The sequence below is a fragment of the Odontomachus brunneus genome, unplaced genomic scaffold, assembly GCF_010583005.1.
Source record: "Odontomachus brunneus isolate Ranch 3 - 2012 unplaced genomic scaffold, Obru_v1 Obru_scaffold_032, whole genome shotgun sequence".
In the NCBI taxonomy this organism is placed as follows: domain Eukaryota; kingdom Metazoa; phylum Arthropoda; class Insecta; order Hymenoptera; family Formicidae; genus Odontomachus; species Odontomachus brunneus.
In genome coordinates, this window is record NW_022639482.1 from 2,460,238 (window position 1) to 2,481,002 (window position 20,765).

Genomic DNA, 20,765 nt, shown 5'->3' on the forward strand with positions numbered 1-20,765 from the left:
TTATTTTTTATTCAAAGAATAAAGTCCTTATTCAAAGACTTTATTTAGTTTTGAAGAAGTTTTTTAGACCCATGATTACGATTTTGGCATCAGTTATATCAATCTAGAGGTTCATCAGTTATATCAATCAAGCTGTAAAAGAATGACGCTCAGGAGTAGCGTTAGTTATCATTGTGCTATAAAATGTTAAAATTTCGAATGCATTTTCTAACCTTAAAATGCCTTGTTAGCCAGAATAAAAAAATACGTGTCTAATGTTTTTCGATGTACTATATGTGTGCAAAGTTTCAAGAAGATCGGCGTGTGGCACTTGGGTAGTGTTACTTGTCAGTATCTGTTCCACCAATCAAAGACCACTCGCTTCTCCCTCACCACGTTTTATGACAAAGATAGAATAGGGTTTTGCTCTTTCTAATTTTCGGACGCTTTTTCATAATGGGAAAGATAGGGAACGCGCAGTCTACAGGGTGTCCCGAACCTCCATGATGACCCTTGGTGAGAACGTTGAAGATGCTCACTGAGGTGAGCAAGAAAATACTGTGCCATTTTTCGCAATAATAGTCGAGATATTAATTAAAGAAGATTGGTGAATGATCACGCGCGATATGGTAGATGAGCTGCAGTGGGGTTGTCTGCCGTTGTATATTTATATATTAAGTCAAACTGAACAAAAAACTCCTTTACCATTTTGCAAATGACCACATAAATTTTTAAATATTCAAGAAAATTGTTACATATATGATTGTATATCATAATGCATAAATTTTCTTTAATTAATATCTAAAAATCTATATAGTATAATTTATAAAATGGTAAGGGACTTTTTTTTGTTCAGTTTGACTTAATGTATAAGTATACAACGATAGACGGCGCCACTGCAGCTCATCTACTATATTGCGCGTGATTATTCACCAATCTTTCTTAATTAATATCTCGACTATTATTGCGAATATCGCAAAACGGCACAGGACTTTCTTGCTCACCTCAATCTGTTCTACGTTCTCACTCAGGGTCATTATGGAGGTTTGGGACACTCTGTATGCATTATATGTCTATGTTGCACACCCTTACGGGCGTGAGTTACCGTATTACTCGGTTAGACGCGTTTCCGTGCGTGAACTTTCGATTCGCGAAGCGCAGCGTAAAGCGTATGCGTGCGCGCTTGCGACGCGACGGATCTCTAGGAACGGCGTGTTCCGATGGAATTTTTGCACGTAGGTAGGGGACAAGGTCCTCCAGCCGCGAACGAGCCCACGGTTATACGCGTGCACCCGTGGTCATGTAATCGCGTAATACAAGTGTCCGATTTGTGAATGAGCGGCGTCGCAGTGGTCATTGCGAGTTTCTGGGCTGCACCTTTCATTGAAATCCAATTGGAATGCAGGCCCTGAGACACAAGACGGTCGGTGTTCGGCCGCGAGCCTTTGCCTCCACCCCTCGCGACTCCCCGCGCGACGAAGAGCGTCGTTTCCAAGACGGGCATTTTTACACGCGCGACAGGTAAGTCGCGGAATTTCGAACGAGAGGGTTATCTCGTCTCCTGTGTGCGAAGGAGACGCGAGAGGCCATTGAGAAGATGATTCCGAAACGTCGAAACAACGACTCGATTCGGAAAGGTCGGAAATATGGAGAGAGAAAGGAATGGTTTCAAGAAAAGGGAAAACGAGAAGGAGAAGCAAAGAAACGAACGTCGCCGCTGTTTCAAAATATTGATTTTGCTGTTATTTCTGTATTTACTATGCCACCAAGGGGACTTGAGTATCTCACTAAAAGGACAAAGTAGAATTTAAATATATTTCTCGACGCGACTGCGATCGATAATGATTGGCGTAATCCTTTATGAGAACTCTACGTGCCCGAGCTGCTTTATAGCTCATTACCGCCGTAAACGTAGAATGCAAGGAACTTCTGTGGAGAAGTGGACACAATTATGTGTAGTGCATAAAATATCGACTCGAAAGCGTTGGATATTAATTGTTTAAAATTTTCAATTAAAATGATCGGCAAATCAATAATCAAAATTGATCAGCTGTTATATATAAAATCGCAAATAATTTCATCGATTGGTAAAACTAGTTATTAATCAATAATTATTCATTAATTATTATATCAAATTCCGAAAGTAGAGATACCTCTAATAACACCAGAAATCCCACGTTTTTTTCGTCTACTAGAATCTAGGACGATCTCAGCAAAAATTAATTGATACGTGGTTAAATTATTAGACCTGTTCTTTTACGAAGAACTTTCTGAATTAGTGTACACTGGTGCAGTAAGTTAGAGCGCAACAATATTTTCTGATATTTGGTAACTCGTTAAATTTACTATTTCTGTAGTAATTCATACTATAAAGTCTGTACAATCCATCTTTATGAATAGTATTGTAAAAATCTATATTGAGGGAAATTATCCGATAAAAAATTTACAAATGGATATTTCCGATCAAAATACCGATGAATTTTTGTATCCGAAATATCCAAATATTGGATCAGAAAATATCCGATGATTCCGCCGATAAGAAATATTAGTTCATAATTTTTTGATTGGTTTATCTGACGAAATGCCACTATGATCGGAAGTATTTGATAAAATTTAATCGGATATAAAAATTGACCGAAAATTTGACCGGAAACATCTGTTTGTTAATTTTTTATCAGATAATTTCTCTCAGTGAACATAATTTTTCAAGTAATTTTTACCATAAGTTTGTGTATATATGACGATTGATTAATTTTGTCTACTGATTGTTTTAGTCGAATAAAATTTTAATCAATATTTAATCAATATTTAATATTGACTAGAAACTCACGGCTCGCCTCCGGTCATTGCGAGAAAAGAGACTTCTCCGTCGCAGTAGATAACCCCGACCGCTTTCGCAATTGATTCGCAATTCGTCGTCGATCAGGCATTAGCATCGCTACGCGTTTTACTCTGCGACGTGCTACAATTTTCTCCGTCGGTGATAGCACTCGAGATCTCGTGCAGATCGTCCTGAACTTTTAAGTCGCGCAACGTCAGTTGCATACGTGTTATGAATTACCCGAAAATTTGCATCCCGACGACTTTCTTTCGCCGTAGCATACATTATGTCGCGGGATACGTGCCTCGATCTACAAAATGCTTTATCTTAATTCGTCGCGTCCCACATACGTAACGATACGTTTCAAAACTACCACCTACGACGACGAGGCGGCGATCGGATCGTCCGACTTGAACTTAATCAATTCAACGATGAAATTGCGACTCGAGACATGCACAATTATCTTTTCACGTTGGTCTTTAGAATCTGCAACAACGTGTCAGAACTTTCAAGTGCCGTGCATATAAATCCACGTGGCGCTTTTCTGAGAATTGACGCGTTCTCTTATTTGACGCGCCGTGAAATTTTTCCTCATCCACAATCTGTTTTCCTTCTTTAATAATTAATCGCTAATTTTTTTTTTAACGTCACGGCAATGCGAGTATTTACTGGATCTCAATGTCGCGAACGTCGTCAACCACCGATGTTCATTTCCGATCAAATTGACATTCCGCCAAGCAATTCGCCGACTGTCGACGGATTACAAAACGCGCGATCGGTTACAAAAGTGCGCGTCCAAGAACGAAAGGAAAAATGGCCGGCAGGCGCCACCGCCGGTTTTTCTCCGATTAATACTGGAACAGTTTCGAGCCGACGGCGATTCATGCCGACGCTCGTAACGCCGGGCCAAGAGAACAAGGGGAAAGTGTGCATGAGACGTGAGGAAACGTGTCTGGCATTCGATCGGCTTTGGAAACGAATTTTGAAGTCAGCGCCGTTCTCGCCAATTCTGTACTCGATTCTGTACTCCGCATTCGCGACGCTTTAAATGTCCATTAAAATCGAAGTAAAAATACGACAAGCACTTGTTCCGGATTCACCAAGAAATTCCTATCGCGAGATCTACACGGAGAAAATCTTATAGTAAACATTACAACGCACGGAAAGAATGTTTTATAGTTTTTATTTTATATATATATATATAAGTTCTTTTGCTATGTTTCTAATAATGCAGAAATAGACTGTCCTAATTAAGGTCTAAGGTCTATGTTGCAACACAGAGAAAAGGATATTTTTGTTTGGAGAATGTCGTTGACATTTTAAAAATAAGGTTAATGTTAAAATGAAATTATGTATAAACGAAGACAAATTCTTCAATTTAGACAAATTAACACAATTATTTTCTCATAGAATATTATAATATTAATATTCTTGGTTATATATTATTAGTCTTCAATGAAGACGAATATTAATACAAATTAATACAATCATTTTCTCATAAATAAGAATATCAATATCGTTAGTTATATATGACAAAATAATTGTATTAATTTGATTATTTATTTTTTAGAAACTGAAATATACTTTTCAAGCATTTGTCATGTCCTCAGTGAAATTTACCATGCCTTTCAGTAAAACAGATCTTACAGTTCTATTCCAATTAGCAAGATAAATCTGACAGTCTATTTCTGCACTGCTAGATGCGTATTTTCAAGTAAAATTGAAAAGTACTCGCATGAAAAAACGAACTGTAATATCCTCTCTCTGTGTACTTGTAACCGTACTTGTAACCGACGTGCGTTCATTTCTGTTTCAGGACGAACGGGGGCGGCTGATGAGGCGCAACATCGTGAGGTATGCCGTGCTCGCGTACGTCATTACACTGCAGAGGATTTCGCTTCGCGTCAAGAGGCGTTTCCCGACTCTTCAGCATATGGTGGATGTAGGTCAGTGAGTTACATTTTCCAAATCTATGTTTAAGTAATACCCGGCCCGCGCGACGCGTGTACATACATAGGTGTACTTTAAGCCGCGCGCTTTCTAATGTTAATCGCAGTTCGTCATCTACATTTGAAGCATATAGAAATGCGCTGTTTCGTAAGATATTCTCGAAAGCGTCGACTGCTACTCCCCGCCGTCCCATCATCGTACTTCAACCGCGAAGAACGTGGATCAAATTAATAGATTTGCCATTCCGCTCGAGTCGTATCGTAAAGTAACAGGGGACTCGAGATTTACTCGCGGTTAATACTAATTGCGGTTAAAGAGACCGCTAATGCGCCGACTGGATTATCATCTTCTCGATGATGGATCTATTATCCCCGGCCTTGACTTCCGCGGATCGCCGAGACCAAGTAATACTTTATCACGATTACCGTTTCCGTCGAATCTACAATTTCTCGTTTTTCTAGAGCCGCTTTAAGCAATACTTCTTTTCGCAGAATTCAATCTCCAGGAATCGATCGGCGTATATATCTTTTATGATTTCTAATCTTCCCTCAAATTATGTGAATTACGTCCACATTTCGGCCGCGCAGAAACGTTTCCAATGTTTCTTGAGAATTTCGCAATTTTTTTTCGCCTAACCTTAGAATGTCATACATGACATATCCGCGAGTCAATCTTATCTTTCAATAACATTAGTAAAAATTAACATTTTTTTACATTTTTTAAATGTTATCTTCTCATTCAATATAATAGACGTTCAGCAATATAACGGTGACGAAAGCAAACTGTTAATAGAACTGTAAATAGAACTGTTAATAGAAAAGTTATAAATAATAAAATCAATACAAGTTTCGAGAAAGATTATTTTTTTTTTTAATTCCAATTTTTCATACATTGTACTAAAAAATATTTTCAATAAGCATTTCGGAAAGTACAAACTTTGAACTTTAAGAAGAGAAAATACGACATTATTGTGTTTCCTAAAAAGTATAACAATGGCAATTTCTAGTTGATAAAATACTATTCTGTATTAAAAAAATGTTTATTTCTATTTTCTCTTCTCTTCTGGATAAAAACTCACTATAGAAATGTAAAAGTATTAAATATAAGAAATATCATTTTTCATGACAAATAAATATTTTACATCAATAAAGTTAAATATACATTTACTCATATAATAAAAAAAAAAAAAATATATATATATATATATACTCACAATAAGTAAGAAAGAGTAAGTAAGATACAATAAGTAAGAGAACATTTATTATTACTTTCGTTGGCCACACGACGAAAAAGTTATGTTAACATCACACTTGAATATGCAATATCTACAACACTTTTGCACTGTTTACTGTCTCGAAATCTTTGTACGATTGACATCATGCTTTGAATCATAGGTAGGAGGAACCTCTACTCAAACGGTTCTTATCAGATAAATCACAGATAGCTGAATTTCAAAATTGAAAACTTTGAAAACAGAACAGCCGAGTATGCCATACTTGAAGAGAAGAAATGCGCGTTCTGCGGTTAATGCTCCCGCGTAATTAATATCGCGCCATTAGCGCGAATAATCAATATTACTTTCAACATGTCTTCCTGTTTAGGAATGCCGGTAATCACCATAGGATTAGTAATGACGTTCTCGAGCACAATGCCGACAATAGCAATGTCGCTCAAATTTTTTATAATTCGCTCGTTATCCAGCTATTCTTACAACGAATGGAGATAATATCTCTACCGGCATTGAGAGAGGTAGTAGCGGCCGCTTTCCTCCTTTGTGCCAGAACTCACGGCTTTCTTATCGCGTTACATGTCGCCGTTCCATTAGCCGACCTGTGTATTGGCGGACAAAGCCGTTCACCACGTCATACATAAACATTTAATATAATGTAGCTTCGTCGCGCGCGCGCGCGCGCGCTCACGATGCCAATGATGGCGCAAGGACAGCGTGGTAGTTCTGTCCTTTTTACCATTCTTCGATCGCGACTGAGCCAGCAATCGCGAGCGATATCGCGACCATTCAATGCTCGACACTGTGTGACGCTTCTGTCACACGTTGGCCGTCGTGCAAGATAATGGATGGCGCTGGAACAAAGACGCGTCGTGTCGCAGCAGTTAACGCATTAAACGCCACTTAACGGCAGACGTTGCGCGAGACTAAGCGCACATCTATCGTCGCGTCCAGGTGCAAACAGTACATTTTGCCGACAAAAGAGAAGTGTGGCGGAAAATTAATTTCCAGGTTTGCAAGTGATAATTCATTTCTAGATTTTTCCTGCTGCACGTAACGAATGAATCACCGGACAACGGTAGTACACTAACGGTAGTAAGCGCGGAACGTAGCCAATAAGGGAATGCCAAAGTGTATGACAAATTCTAAGAATGTCGAAAACGAGAGGCAATCACACCATCATATTATTCTTTTCTACTATTTTTTGTACATGTAGATCTTACATAATACATATACTGAGATTAAATGGCATGCAAATACGTGAATGCTTGGTTAACGTGGTGCGTGACTTTGGAATGATTTTAATGTATTAAATAGTCATCTACCATATTTCGCGTGATCATTTACAAATCTTCTTTAATTAATATCTCGATAATTATTGCGAATATCACAAAATAGTATGGAACTTTTATGTTCACCTCAATTCTATTATGCCTCTACGAGAGCTTCAAATGTTATATAAAATAGGAATATGTAAGATAAAAGTACTAATGTCCGAGCATGTATCTAATCTTTTATTGTTTTGTGGTCTCTAAATATTTTAACTTTTAACGTATAAAAATATACCTATATATTGTATATACAGTATCTGACAGTTAATGATATACTCGTTTTATTTCTGCGCGTATCTTCGTTATATAAAAGCATTCGTAACTCTCTGTGCAACTAATATGACATAATTTTTGCAGAAAAAAGCCAGTATTTTGTCAGTAATGTTTTCAAGTATTGCATCCTTCCTCAATTTCATCGAGAGAACAAACAATTCGATGTTTTCGCGGTATTTTACCGCTCATTTCGTCAATTTTATTGATTAGGTTCTATTTAAATGAGTATCTCGCAACATCAGCAGCGTGAATTCTTGTAAAAACAGAAGTTAGTTGCGAAACGAATCATTCAACTAGATCACCGATGAGTAAACAAAATCGTTCATTTTTATTGCATTTATATCTTCTGGATCGTTACATTATTCTTGCTGTTTCCTACAAGCTAAGAAGTTGTCTTCTCAAAGAAGAGCCTTGTGCATCGACCTGTCGAGCTTTTTAGCATTCATCTACCAGAGCGGATGTTACTCCGTATCAGAAATAGCTCGCATTTTTCCCTTAAGCGCCCCGCGAATGTTCCATGAACATGAGGCTACCGTTCACCCCTCGATCGGGGAACAAGCGGCGGAATCTACGGCAAGAACTCTTCCGTGGAAATTGCCGAGTTGGCGTCGTCTCGGAAAGGAAGGCGCGTTTAACTCGCAGAAGTTCGCTCTCGGAAGAGACTCTTTGAGATGTCGTTTCGTAACAACATTCCTAGGCGCGATAAAAGTACGAAGAAGAAGATCGTTCGTGTGCAGAATTATATATACACGTAAACCCCGAGGGAAACAAATAATGCACTTTCAACGAACAGAACGTCGTGAAAATACTGAAATCGCATTCAACACCGACTGGAGAGTTCGACGAGAGCGTGGAGAAACACAATGCGCACACAAAGAGTGGATCCTAATCAGCTGTTATTTTTACTTCACTGTAACTCGAATCAAGAGACGATATATACGAAGCTACGCAACGAACGGAAATAATACTAGGACGTAGCGCCGAATACAGCCGATGAAGGGACGATGAAGTCACGAATAATAAATTTCGCTGAACTAACTGCACACAACAGATGTCTTTCTTAGGAAGACATTCCGATGCAAAATTGCAACGGACGTCATTAAAAATGATTTCATGCATGCGCGTGCACAGTAAATCGCCGATGGTCGTTGACATCGATGAAGTATTGCGACAGATACGGAATGAATTCTCGTTGACTCTCGCGTATAAAACGTATGCGTGTGTGTTAAGAAATTCTGTACCATTTACGATATAATTTAGCAGAAAAATTTAGATCCAGCTCTGAATAAAAATCCGAATATCTCGCATGGGACAAGTTTCAGGCGACAACTATTGACATTGACATTAACATTTTGAGGAAAACAACCTTCTAACACCTTAAAAGAAGCTCTTTTAAGTTAAAAAATTAATAAAATATCTAATAAGAAAGGTGAATATTATTTTATTATTGTAATACCAAACTTGTTTGATTACTTTGAAATTAAAGTTCATTCATTTCTCACTAGACTGTCTGGTTATTGTATTCTGAATTCACACACACTCATACATACATACACACACACACACAGATTGATTTAACCCATTAAGGCCCAAGAGAAAACCGCTAAGAATAGGCTTTCAAAAGTCTAAATTTGGGCAAAACGTCGAAATTTGTTAAAAAGTGAAAAAAAATTTGTGTTAGATTTCAAAATTCAAGATGGCGGACCAATATATCGGTCCGAAAATTTGAAATTTTGAGCTATTTGAGTGAAAATCTGTATAGGGAGGATTTGGGGTTCGCTGAGTATAAATATACACTTATTTTTTCAAAATTTGTAATGGCGGATCCAATGTAGCCGCCCAAAAATGCGAAAATTTGATATAGTTTTGTTATTTGGCGAAAATCCAACCAAATTATAAGGTGCTACTTTTCGAAGGTGTTTGTTTTGGGGCAAAACATCATACTTTAGAAGAAAAATTGTTTTTTTACTTTAAAAATCAACATGGCGGCCAAAAACGTTTAATTTTGATTTATTTCAATGAAATATTTTGAACAAATAAGTGCATATTAATACTCAACAAATCCAAAATCTCCCCTATACGGATTTTCACTCAAATAAGTCAAAATTTCAAATTTTCGGGTTGATATATTGGTCCGCCATCTTGAATTTTGAAATCCAACACAAATTTGTTTTCACTTTTTAACAAATTTCGAAGTTTTGTCCTAATTTAGATAGTTCTTGAAAGCCTATCCTTAGCGGTTTTTTCTTGGACCTTAATGGGTTAATCAATTTTCTTTTCCGTGCAATAATAAAATAAATACCTTTCTGTCTCTTTTCGCCAACTTTCAAACTCTATGGGAAAACTTTCGGATCCTAACTTTCAAGCGCCACGGGAAACATTTGTATTGTATCCTAGCGAGCATTTTGCACAATTGCAGTCAACGACGAGACGGAGGTTCCTGGCGCCAAAGATCCCCCTGAGCGAGAGCAGAAAGTCGTTCTGTCGCGTGTTCGCGATCGCACGAATGGATCGTTACGACGACGAAGACGACAACGACGACGACGATGACGAGAAGAAATCTCGAAACGTCTTGAAAGTAGTCGAAATTATCTGTGTGTACCAATTTCATCCCGGCGAATTACGATGTTGGAAACCGTCCGGCGGCGCCGCGGCGGCATCACTCTCGTCGAGCCGGCCGCGACAGTTCGCGCGCCGCCAGGCAATTTTCACGTGCGTCCGGGTAATTTTCAACGAGCGCTCGCCGAGAGGAGGCCGCTTAGAAACCGCGGAGCGCCGGCGCCAGCTCCTCGTCCTTTTCCTTTTCCTTCCTCGTGCGATCTCTTCGTTTTGCAGCCGCGGCCGGGACCGTCGGCATGCAGCAATAGCAGAACGTCAGCAGCGGCGGCGGCATCAGCAGCGGCAACTCGTCGCTTCTATTCCCGGAGCCGAGCAAACAGACGCTTCTTCTGCTCGCCTCGCCGTGCTGCTCCTCCTCACCGTCTCCGTTCTGTTCTCGTTCTTGCGTGCGCGCTCCTCCCGGTGCATACAGAAATAACCCGGCGCGATTACGGCCGAGATCTGATGCGCCGTGATGCTGCTCGTCGCTCCGATAAGATAATCACCGGTCACGTCTTCGATTTCCTAGGAGAGGTCTCCCTCGGTCTTTCCGCGGGGGCCTCTCTCTTTTCCGTGATTTTCCTCGCGGCGGTCCGTCCATTTTCACCGTTAACACGGGGCCATTCTCCTCTGCGTGAGCTTCACCGCGGGTGCCACTTAGCCGCCCTTGAGAGCGGGCGAATTTCTCTCCATTTCGAGTGCATAATTCATCGGTGCGTTAATGACACGCTACGCGGGGATCTTAAATGCATCAGCTATTGGGTTAATGGCGCCGAGATGGAATTATGATTTTTGCCCGATCGTCTGTCCATCAGTCCACCTACCTAGCTTTAGCCGTCCAGGCTGCTGGCTTCGTTCGGAGCGGCCGTCGTGTTGCTCCGTCGAGCGGGCGAAGTTATCTTGGGATTGCTGCGAGGATGCTTAGACCGCGAGACTAGATAGCCAACGTAATGAGGACCATAATCTGGCCACGACTGTAGGTGGTGATCGATCAGAGTCTTTGGTATCATTGTTGTGATATGTGCGTAATCTCTTTCTTTCTTTCTTTCTTTCTTTTTTTTTCAATATCTGTAACAGCAACGGTTTTGGGATCCGCCCTATCATCTCATCTTCTTCATCATTATTTTCATCGTCATTGCCATCGTCATCGTTATCATCAACATCATTATCGGTGGCGTCCTGAAGCCGGCGCAACGTCGGCGAGAGCAGAGCAAGAAACTCCAGAATTCGTTTCTTCTTTTTCTTCCACTTCCTCTTTTTATCTCTGCCACTATATGAGCTCGCCAGGCGACCGTAATACGCCAATGTGCGCGCAGCACGCGCTACCTATATTTAGCACAAATTATTGTCCCAGGTAGAATTTCTCCGCGATTATGCCAAACGATCAGCGGCGCGACCCGCAAGAAAATAATTACGTCCGGATATAGCAGTGCTCTCCGCACGCTCCATCGAATCGTAGATCATACGAGATAAGACCTGCCCGGATTTCAAAGGAATTTCACAGTGATCGCGGCAAAATGGGGGAAATCTGCGATATTAATTAGTCTCGCGATAAGAACTGACTTTATGCGCGATTACGGGCGCAGCGAAATTGACGTTTTCTCACGGCGGCGTGGGCAGCCACACTTTGCTTCGCAGGGGGAACACAATCGAAGTCTCGTAATTAACGTTTCGTGGATAACGGATTTCTCCGCGTGTCTCTATTCGCGGAACTCTCCGGTATCCACGAGTTCCTTGAGGAACAGTTATAATGCGCGACTGGGTCGCCTGAATGTGTCGGTATCGTCGGAGGAGTGGAAAATCCGTGAATTTCGTCTCAGTGTAACACATCACTGCGGAGATCGGCGAAAGGTCGGACCTTGACCATGTTTATTTGAATGAAGGAAACCAGAAGACGAGGAGGAATACTCCCGAAATACGAAGTTTCTTAATCGTCCAACGACCGTTCAGTTGGACACGTGTCTATGATACATTTCGGCTAATCTTATTCGCAAAGATGAACAACAGTCGAATGTCTAAAATTACGAAGTTTCTAATAATCGTGTAAAACGAAATATGCGCATTATAATATTATTTGTCAGATTATATACAATGAAAAAAGAATTTGGTTGAATTGAGCGAATGTCTGGGCAAATTTTTTCTCAGTGTGTACTTAATATATATATATATATATATATATATATATATATATATATATATATATACAGGATGTCCCAGATCACATTCACAATCTCTCGTGAGCATGGAAAGCGGATTGAAATGAACACAAAAGTCCTATACCATTTTGCGATATTCGCAATAATAGTCGAGATATTAATTAAAAAAGATTGGTGAATGATAATGCGCGATATGGTAGATGAGCTGCAATTGCGCCGTTTACCGTTGTATACTTGTACATTAAGTCAAACTGAACAAAAAAGTCCTCTACCATTCTGCAAATGACAACATAGATTTTTAGATATTAATCAAAGAAAATTGTTACATGATTATGTACCATAATGCACAAATTTTCTTTAATTAATATCTAAAAATCTATGTTGTTATTTGCAAAATGGTAGAGGACTTTTTTGTTCAGCTTGACTTAATGTACAAGTATACAACGGCAGACGGCGCAATTGCAGCTCATATATCACATCACGTGTAATCATTCACCAATTTTTTTAATTAATATCTTGAGATTTATTGCGAATATCGCAAAACGGTATGGGACTTTTGTGTTCATTTCAATCCGCTTTACGTCCTCACAAGAGATTGTGAATGTGATCTGGGACACCCTGTATATACACAAATAATTTTCTGTAATAATTTTCCTCTCTCAGTGTATTAAAAAATATCATACCTAAATAATTTTCTCTCGTCATAATAATCTTTCAAGTATACGTCCTATCATTATCGACTCATGTCGCACGCATCACGAGTGCCATCGCGCCGCAGGTGCGGGTAACGCGCGATTGAATCGCGCGATTCGCCTAGTCATGGAAAATCCCATAAATTTCTCTTGCGGGCGTAGGGGCCTCGTGCTTGGTGGCGACGAGCGCACGCTTTTGTCGCTCGGATGATAGTGAAATCGTTAATGGCGCGTCATGTGTTGTACGATCGCGGGGATCGGCGCGCACGTGCGCGGATAATGCACGCGGCTCGGGCACGGACATGCCGATTTTCTCCTTGGCAGACACGGTCTATTGACATCCAGCGTGCATCCGCGGTGCGCGCGCCGAGCGGTTTAAAGTCGCTCGCTTCTAATTACGCGGGATATTTCTCAATCAGTGCATTTTCACCGGCGCCAAGTCTGCGACCGAGCAGCTCTCCTCGGCTACGCCTTCCACATACTCATCCACCGGCGTCTCCTGTCGGCGCGACGGAAAGTACCATTATTCATACCGCGAAAGGCTTATTATTACGTGCAAAGAGTCTCAATGACGTGGCTCCCGATAAAATTCCAGGATTCGCTTGCTTGGTTTTTCACTTTGCTCTGCTTCGATCTGCTCGTTCGCTCGATACATCATTCCTTCTTTTCCTTTTCGTCATTATTCGCGCGATGCGGAGATTCGTACATTCCCGCTCGGTGTGTCTCGTGCAAGCGTGATTTAGTACGATTGATTCAGAACGGAGATTCGGATGATGTTTTTCTCCCTCCCACCTACGCTGTCTCCCAATAGAAAACTCGATACCGGCACTCCGAGAATACCGGAGTCTGGAGTGTTCCAACAGTCGAGATCGCGCGACACTTTTACGCGGCACATCCGCATTCACAGGTTCTGCGTTGTAGACTATGCTTAAGGAGTTACGAACCGGACACGGGGGACTGGTTCTCTCTCTCTTTCTCTCTCTGTCCGAAGGATGCTTTTCAGCGTAGTCACGGCGCACTCGACAAGGGCGAAGAGCGGGCGGCGGCGCGGGGGAACTCGGTTTATTTTTTACATTCACGACGACCTTGCCCGGCCGTGCAAGGATCCTCGCGTTTGTTGACCCCTACTGGACATCCTTCCTCACGGGTCCGTTGTACATCGAAGAGCTGCCCGTACCTTACTTTGCTGATCGCCGTGCGTGGCTGACGGTCCCGGCAGGTAAACATCCTCCCGGGAACGGGCCACTTCTTCTTCGTCGAAGTCGTTTTGCTCGATGAGCCTCGCGAAACTCGACTGCGCCTCGGCTGCAATTTTCTGGAATCTTGCCCGCCACGACGCGTAATCGTTTCTTAAAAGCGAATCGCTCGTTCCGAGTCGTACAATTCCGTGTCGTAATTTTTGCGTCAGCGCTATCCCCGGTCGCCACCCGGTAGCTCTAAGTCGATAGAGTGCGTTTCGAAATCAGGAAAACCAACCGTTTCGCGGCATAGATTATTATATTAAATATATTATATTTTCACTTTCGAATACCCAAGCGAGAGCTGTTGCGTCTTGTCGAATTATCCTCATTTTGGTTTTCATTTCATCGAAATCTTACACGGAAAGAATTTTATAGCGAAGCTATATGGTGAAGAACTATTTAATCGAGAAATAGATCGACATTCTGCATTAACTGACTGTCTTTTCATTTTGTACATATTATTTACATAGAATTATTGACACATACCTGTTACGTGTGCAGATAAAAAACTCATCAAAGTGAACACAAAATCTAGCATTCTGCAAACAACGGTATGTTCCTTACCTGAGAGTATGTTCTTACCAGAAATTCGGTAAAAGAATTTATGTAAGATAAGCAGAAACTAAAATATTCTATATGCGTAGGAAATTGAACGTAGATATTCATTTAAATTTACTTTTGAGTATCTCAATATCTTTTACTAATGTTTTCTCGCTTTTTGCCTTTTTTACTCCTTTGTGTTTTACAACTACGTCAGCTATCCATTTACACCGATCAAAGCGCGAGCGCTGCGAAGAAAGCTGGCCGCTAATCCAGATTTAATGATCGCGGATTCAGAACTCATTGCATGCGTATTGAATTTTATGTCGAATATCGCAGCTATTCCCGGCGATCTCCCGGCCGATCATACGATGATTATGATTTACGAGCTATAATTTCGTGTAAACACGACGAGGTCGGGGAACTAAGCGCGCTCGGCCAGGCGCTTTCTTAATTAGCATCGATTTGCTTGCGTTAACAGATACTAACGGCATTAAGTAACGTCTTACCTCTCTTCTTTCCGCCGCTACGTAGAGCGGCGGCGCTATGTCGCCAGACGTCGCGCGCGCGTTTCGTCTCGACCGGTAAACTTTACACCGACTCGCGAATTAAGCGGACGTCATCTCACGAATTCGTGCGACCCGTTAAAACGCGCTCGTGAAAGTGGATATAAATTAGCTTTATAGCGGTGGGCGCTTTCGAAATTTTTGTGGCGCCCGGCTGCATCGGCGGCGCGAGGCGCTTTCCGTGCGAAAATCATAAACCGCCCAGCGAAGTGTAACGCGCGTGAAAGCGCGCGCATATGCGGTGCAAATGAAATTGTTTTCAAGATAAAAGCTAAGTGCTCCTCGAAAAAAGGCTTTATTACGATCGGTTGATACTTTCCTCGTTTCCCTAAAATTTATGCTGTTAATTTTCATTCCAGTGAATCGCCGCCAAGATCTGCTGATTATCGCGAAACACGCAATTTTTAAGCTTCGTCTCAGTCGAAAGTGAAGCGGTCGCTAATTTGCCAGAAGCTGATTATGACCCACGTGGAACATTCAGGGAAAGTTCCAAATGGACCACAATCAACTTCTAACAAGCTACGCGATCGACTTCATTTTCGACTGGGGTGTCACACTTCGGATATTATTTAAGAGGGAAGAATAATATTATTTAATATTATTTAATATGATTACAATTGATTAATTTTACTTTTTGATTTCCCGATCATTTTCATTAAGTAACATTTTAATCAATTAATGCCCAACATTGATTAGTAAGAAATTTCCTATTATTCATAAAAATTCCAAGTTATATTTTTGATGTGCTAAACAATTAGATATTTAAAAATTATTAAAATTAAAATATTGAAATTCTCTCTCTCTCTCTCTGTCTCTCTTCCTCTCTCTCTACAATACAGGTCTGTTACAAAATGCCACATGAAGAACTCAATTGTTATGATTATTTAAAAGACTCCTTGCAACCCGAGTTTTTAATTAAATGATGTACTAGTTTGCTTCATAATTTCCATCTTCATTTTGGATCCTATTTTACACGATATGTCGAGCAAGGATCTTCTAACATCTGTCCCGACGTATATATTATATATATCTGGTCCTCACTGCCAATAACGTATCACGGTATTCGAATGAGTCATTCGATGAGTTATCGCCCGTGACTTTCAGTAGCCACCTGCAAATTCTCGGGCTTATTGTGCGCGATGTCGTGCGACCATACGACGATATCAAGGTCGCGTAACAAATGGGGCAAATCGATTGCATATCGACTCGATCGATTGCTCCCAGGAACGATTTCATTTCGAATATTCCGCGGTGCTCGTGAATGTTTTTCAAACATATCATACAGAACAAGATATATTCTTCGTTTACAAGGCTAGTATACCGACGGAACACTTAATCGTTTTCCGTCTCGCAAGTACATTTTTACGAGTCTTATAAAAAATTGCCACGATAATTTGTAATGGATTAATGAAATCCGTCGCGTAGTATCTTACGTTGTTATTAAACAAAGTTACAAGCAAAATAGACTTAATTCTAATGATACAATTTACTCTTACTTTGACTCTGATGATGTTCTAAATTTTTCTTTTCACTTTCTTAACGTTAAAATAGATGTTGAATGGAATAGTGAGGCTGAAAAGGATCAAAATTTCAATTCGAATAGATTAAATAGGATTAAAAAAAGTTGATGTAGATTTCAAGGTATCAAAATAGGTTTTGGAATAGTAAGCTGAAAGTGGAGACAAAATTTCAACTCGGGCGTGTATGTACACTACAACAAGCTATAAGTAAGTATACAGGGTGTCCTCTGCAGACTTTCCTCTGCAATTTTTGTGGGAACGTAGAACAGATTGAACGTAGACAAGTCCTATATTGTTTTGCGATATTTGCAATAATAGCCAAGATATTTATTAAAGAAGATTGGTGAATGATCACGCGCGATGGTAGATGAGCTGTAGTGGCAATGTGTGCTGTTGTGTTACATAAGATTAAATTGAACCAAAAAACCCTTTACCATTTTGCAAATAACCACGTAGATTTTTAGTTATTAATAAAAGAAAATTGTTACATAATTGTGTGTTATAATGCACAAATATTCTTTTTAATTAATTAATTAATTAATTAATTAATATCTAAAAATCTATGTGGTCATTTGCAAAATGATAGAGGGCCAGTTTGTTAACTTAATGTATAAGTATACAACGGCAGATGGTGCCACTGGCATATTGCGCGTGATCGTTTACCAATCTTCTTTAATTAATATTTCGACTATTATTGCGAATATCGCAAAACAGTATAGGAGTTTTATGTTCACCTCAATCCGTTCTATGTTTTCACAAAAATTGCGGAGGAGAGTCTAAGATATATACGCGAGTGTAGATCAGAGAAGAAACAAGTAGAAGAATAATTTCCAGTAAATGAAGAATGTTAACGTAGCTAAGACATATAAATCACACAAAACGTTTCTATCGGACGTACGGCTGTGTGAGTTTTTACCGTAAGGGTGTGTACCTGATCCAACTATCGTACGGCTGCTGAATAAAAGAGGCCTGGGGTGCGGTCATTAGTAATCCGCACGTTTCCACTGCCGCTTCTTTCATCCCGCAGACGATTTCTTCGGTCGACGTCGCTGTTCGTCAGAGCGACGCCGCGAGTCATTTCGATAGCCGAGGCGCCGCATTTTTTCGCATGTCGGCCCCCGGCTGGGTTATCTTTACACATTCGTGCGAACGCGACCCTTTCTGCTCTAACTAGAAAAAGACACCTCCAAAAGAAATTACGATGTTCCCGTTACTTGATCGGATACCAATCGAACTGGTAGTTACGACGCGCGTGCTACGGTCGTCGTGACTTTTAAAATTGTTTTTGTTCCGACTACGATCGTTAAAGTCGCTCTCGACGGAGTCTGCGATCTACCTTCTTGAATGTTCTACTGCATTCGTAGAGACACGTAAGATTGAAGACTTCGATCGTTGCGGCAAGAAGCTTTTATATAATTGATAAAGTATTAATAGTAACGGACACGTAGTCACAGACACATGTCTTAATAGTAATTACTTGTCCCACGTGAGATACTCATACGGAGAAAAAATCAAGAATTTTTAAGAATTAATGTGAATTAAGGATATATAAGCTTTTTGGTGAGACATGAACAAATCATAATTTTTTAAAAAATTAAGAATTAAAAAATTAAGAATTTTCAAGAATTAATGTGAATTAAGAATATATAAGCTTTTTGGTGAGACATGAACAAATCATAATTTTGATTAATCCTAGAACACTAAACATGAGCAAAATTTATCCAGACCAAGTGTTCTTAAAAATTGTTTTAAAAAAATATGTTTTGTTTATTTATTATAATTTTTACCAATTTCATTAAATTGCAAAAACATTAATAAATTCATATTTTTTAATATTTTATACACTAGTTTAAAAAAAGCATTGATTTTGATAATTTTTATGGAAGATATGAGCAAATGAAAATGCACTGAGTAAAATATACTCATGTTTAGGATATAACTGTTTAACGTTGATGATGAAATGCCCAAGGCATTTTTAAACAATGTGTATGACACATTTTTTCCTTATTAAGTATGAAGAACTCACCCTCAAATTTATACAAATATTTCTAAATTACTCTGTATATTGTTTATCTTTGTTGTAACCAGCGTTGAATACCAGAATATGTGATTACAATAATCAGAAAATCTGTTTATCTTCACCAAACTTGCTTAACCAAACGTGTCACATTAATTTAACCAGACTCTTTTTCTCCGTGTATACATGAATTTAAAATTAGACTTGAATTTTCTACTCGTATAATATATGGGACATTAAATTTCTAATCGCGCAATTCAACTGGAAAATACACGTCCAACTCTAGACTCAAATCTGAATATCTCACCAGAGAGGCAAGTTTCAAATAACGACTATTAATACGGGCCTCAGAGTATCGCAATGGCCAAGAATAACGTCTCTTCGACATCGCTTCGCGCACTTCCGGATAATGCGTAGCAACGTTTGCCTATTACAAAAGTGCGCATGTAAATAATTCGTTCCGAGCGCTTTCACTGGGAAGACGTCAGCTCGCGGTTCGCGAAAGATCTCTCGTTGAGATTTAACGCGAAACCGAATATCTGCATAATACCGTATAATCGTGGTTTAGGTAACATCATCGCGATATTCTAAACATAAATTTGTGCGTGGAATATATAGTTATATTATTAACTCCTGTCTTATCTGGCATATCGACGAAGACGATCTTACGTTGGTTAATCAAACGTTCATCTTCCACTTCGATCCTTCCTAGCTGCGATCGTGTCGCCGCACGTGTTCAATATTTATAACAGGCTCGTACACGTGACTTACACGTAACACGTGTTAGCGATGATTATGTAATCGTTATTTTATAGGGTAATAAACAATCGGTATCTTTCCGTGCGATTCCGATTAAAATTATTCGCAGCTAGAGAAAACTTTCGTTCAAATGCATATCTTCGCACACTGAGAAAAAAAAGTTAATCCAACAAAAAAAAATTATAGTTATTTTTCAATGTAACTATATTTCTTGATTATGCTGACACAAAAATAGTAGTAACGATATGCATACGAAGGTTATTATCACTAACATTACAGTAGAATTTACTTTAAAAATATAGTTTTCTTGATTATAATTTATACACGATAAAAAACATTTTGTATTTATATTAATATCGATTTATGTAGAAATATTTATGTTAAATTTTCAAAACGTGTAATTTAACATATTGTCGTTACGTTACTTTGACTATATTGAGTACAATGAGAGAAAGAAGTATCTGAGAAATAAAAAGGATTTATTCGACTGTGTGTATGTGTGGTAATATATTTATTTATACTATAAAGTATTTTTTAACAAAGTAATATACATTTTCTTAGAATTTTAGCTTTTCATGAAAGCAATTGTTTATTCTATTTAAATAAGAGAAAATTTGAATTTAAGTAAATATATATTATTAATGTTTACCGAATAAATATTTTTTATTTCTTAGATATTTTTTTTCTCAATGTATATTCACCACTTCTAACTGTTAAAATAACACAATTTACGTACAAATACACAAATTGTTGATGACATTTTATATATAAAGTGTTACTATGTAAAGTGCACATATAAGTTATGTTATTTGTTTACATATTTTCCTTGTACTAAATTAACAAAAAAAATGTTGTGGATAAATTGAAACATATGAAATGTGTTAAATTTAATATATAATTTTTCGCAGTGTAATAATTATTTTTCTATAATTATATATATATATATATATAAAAAGCTAAAATAAATAAAAAGCTTAACTACACTGAGAAAAAAAAATATTTAGTATTTATAAATATATATGTATATATATATATATATATATATATATATATATATATATATATATATATATATATATATATATATATATATA

The 20,765-nt window shown here is 38.9% G+C and overlaps 1 protein-coding gene across 1 annotated transcript in view; it reads left to right on the top strand.

Annotated features, from left to right (window-relative positions):
• LOC116843355 overlaps positions 1-20,765 on the top strand; it is an 89,180-nt gene that overhangs the window by 48,525 nt on the left and 19,890 nt on the right. The window contains exon 4 of the mRNA XM_032813726.1: positions 4,617-4,746. Within this exon, the coding sequence (XP_032669617.1) occupies positions 4,617-4,746 (130 nt within the window). The remainder of the gene's footprint in view (positions 1-4,616; positions 4,747-20,765) is intronic.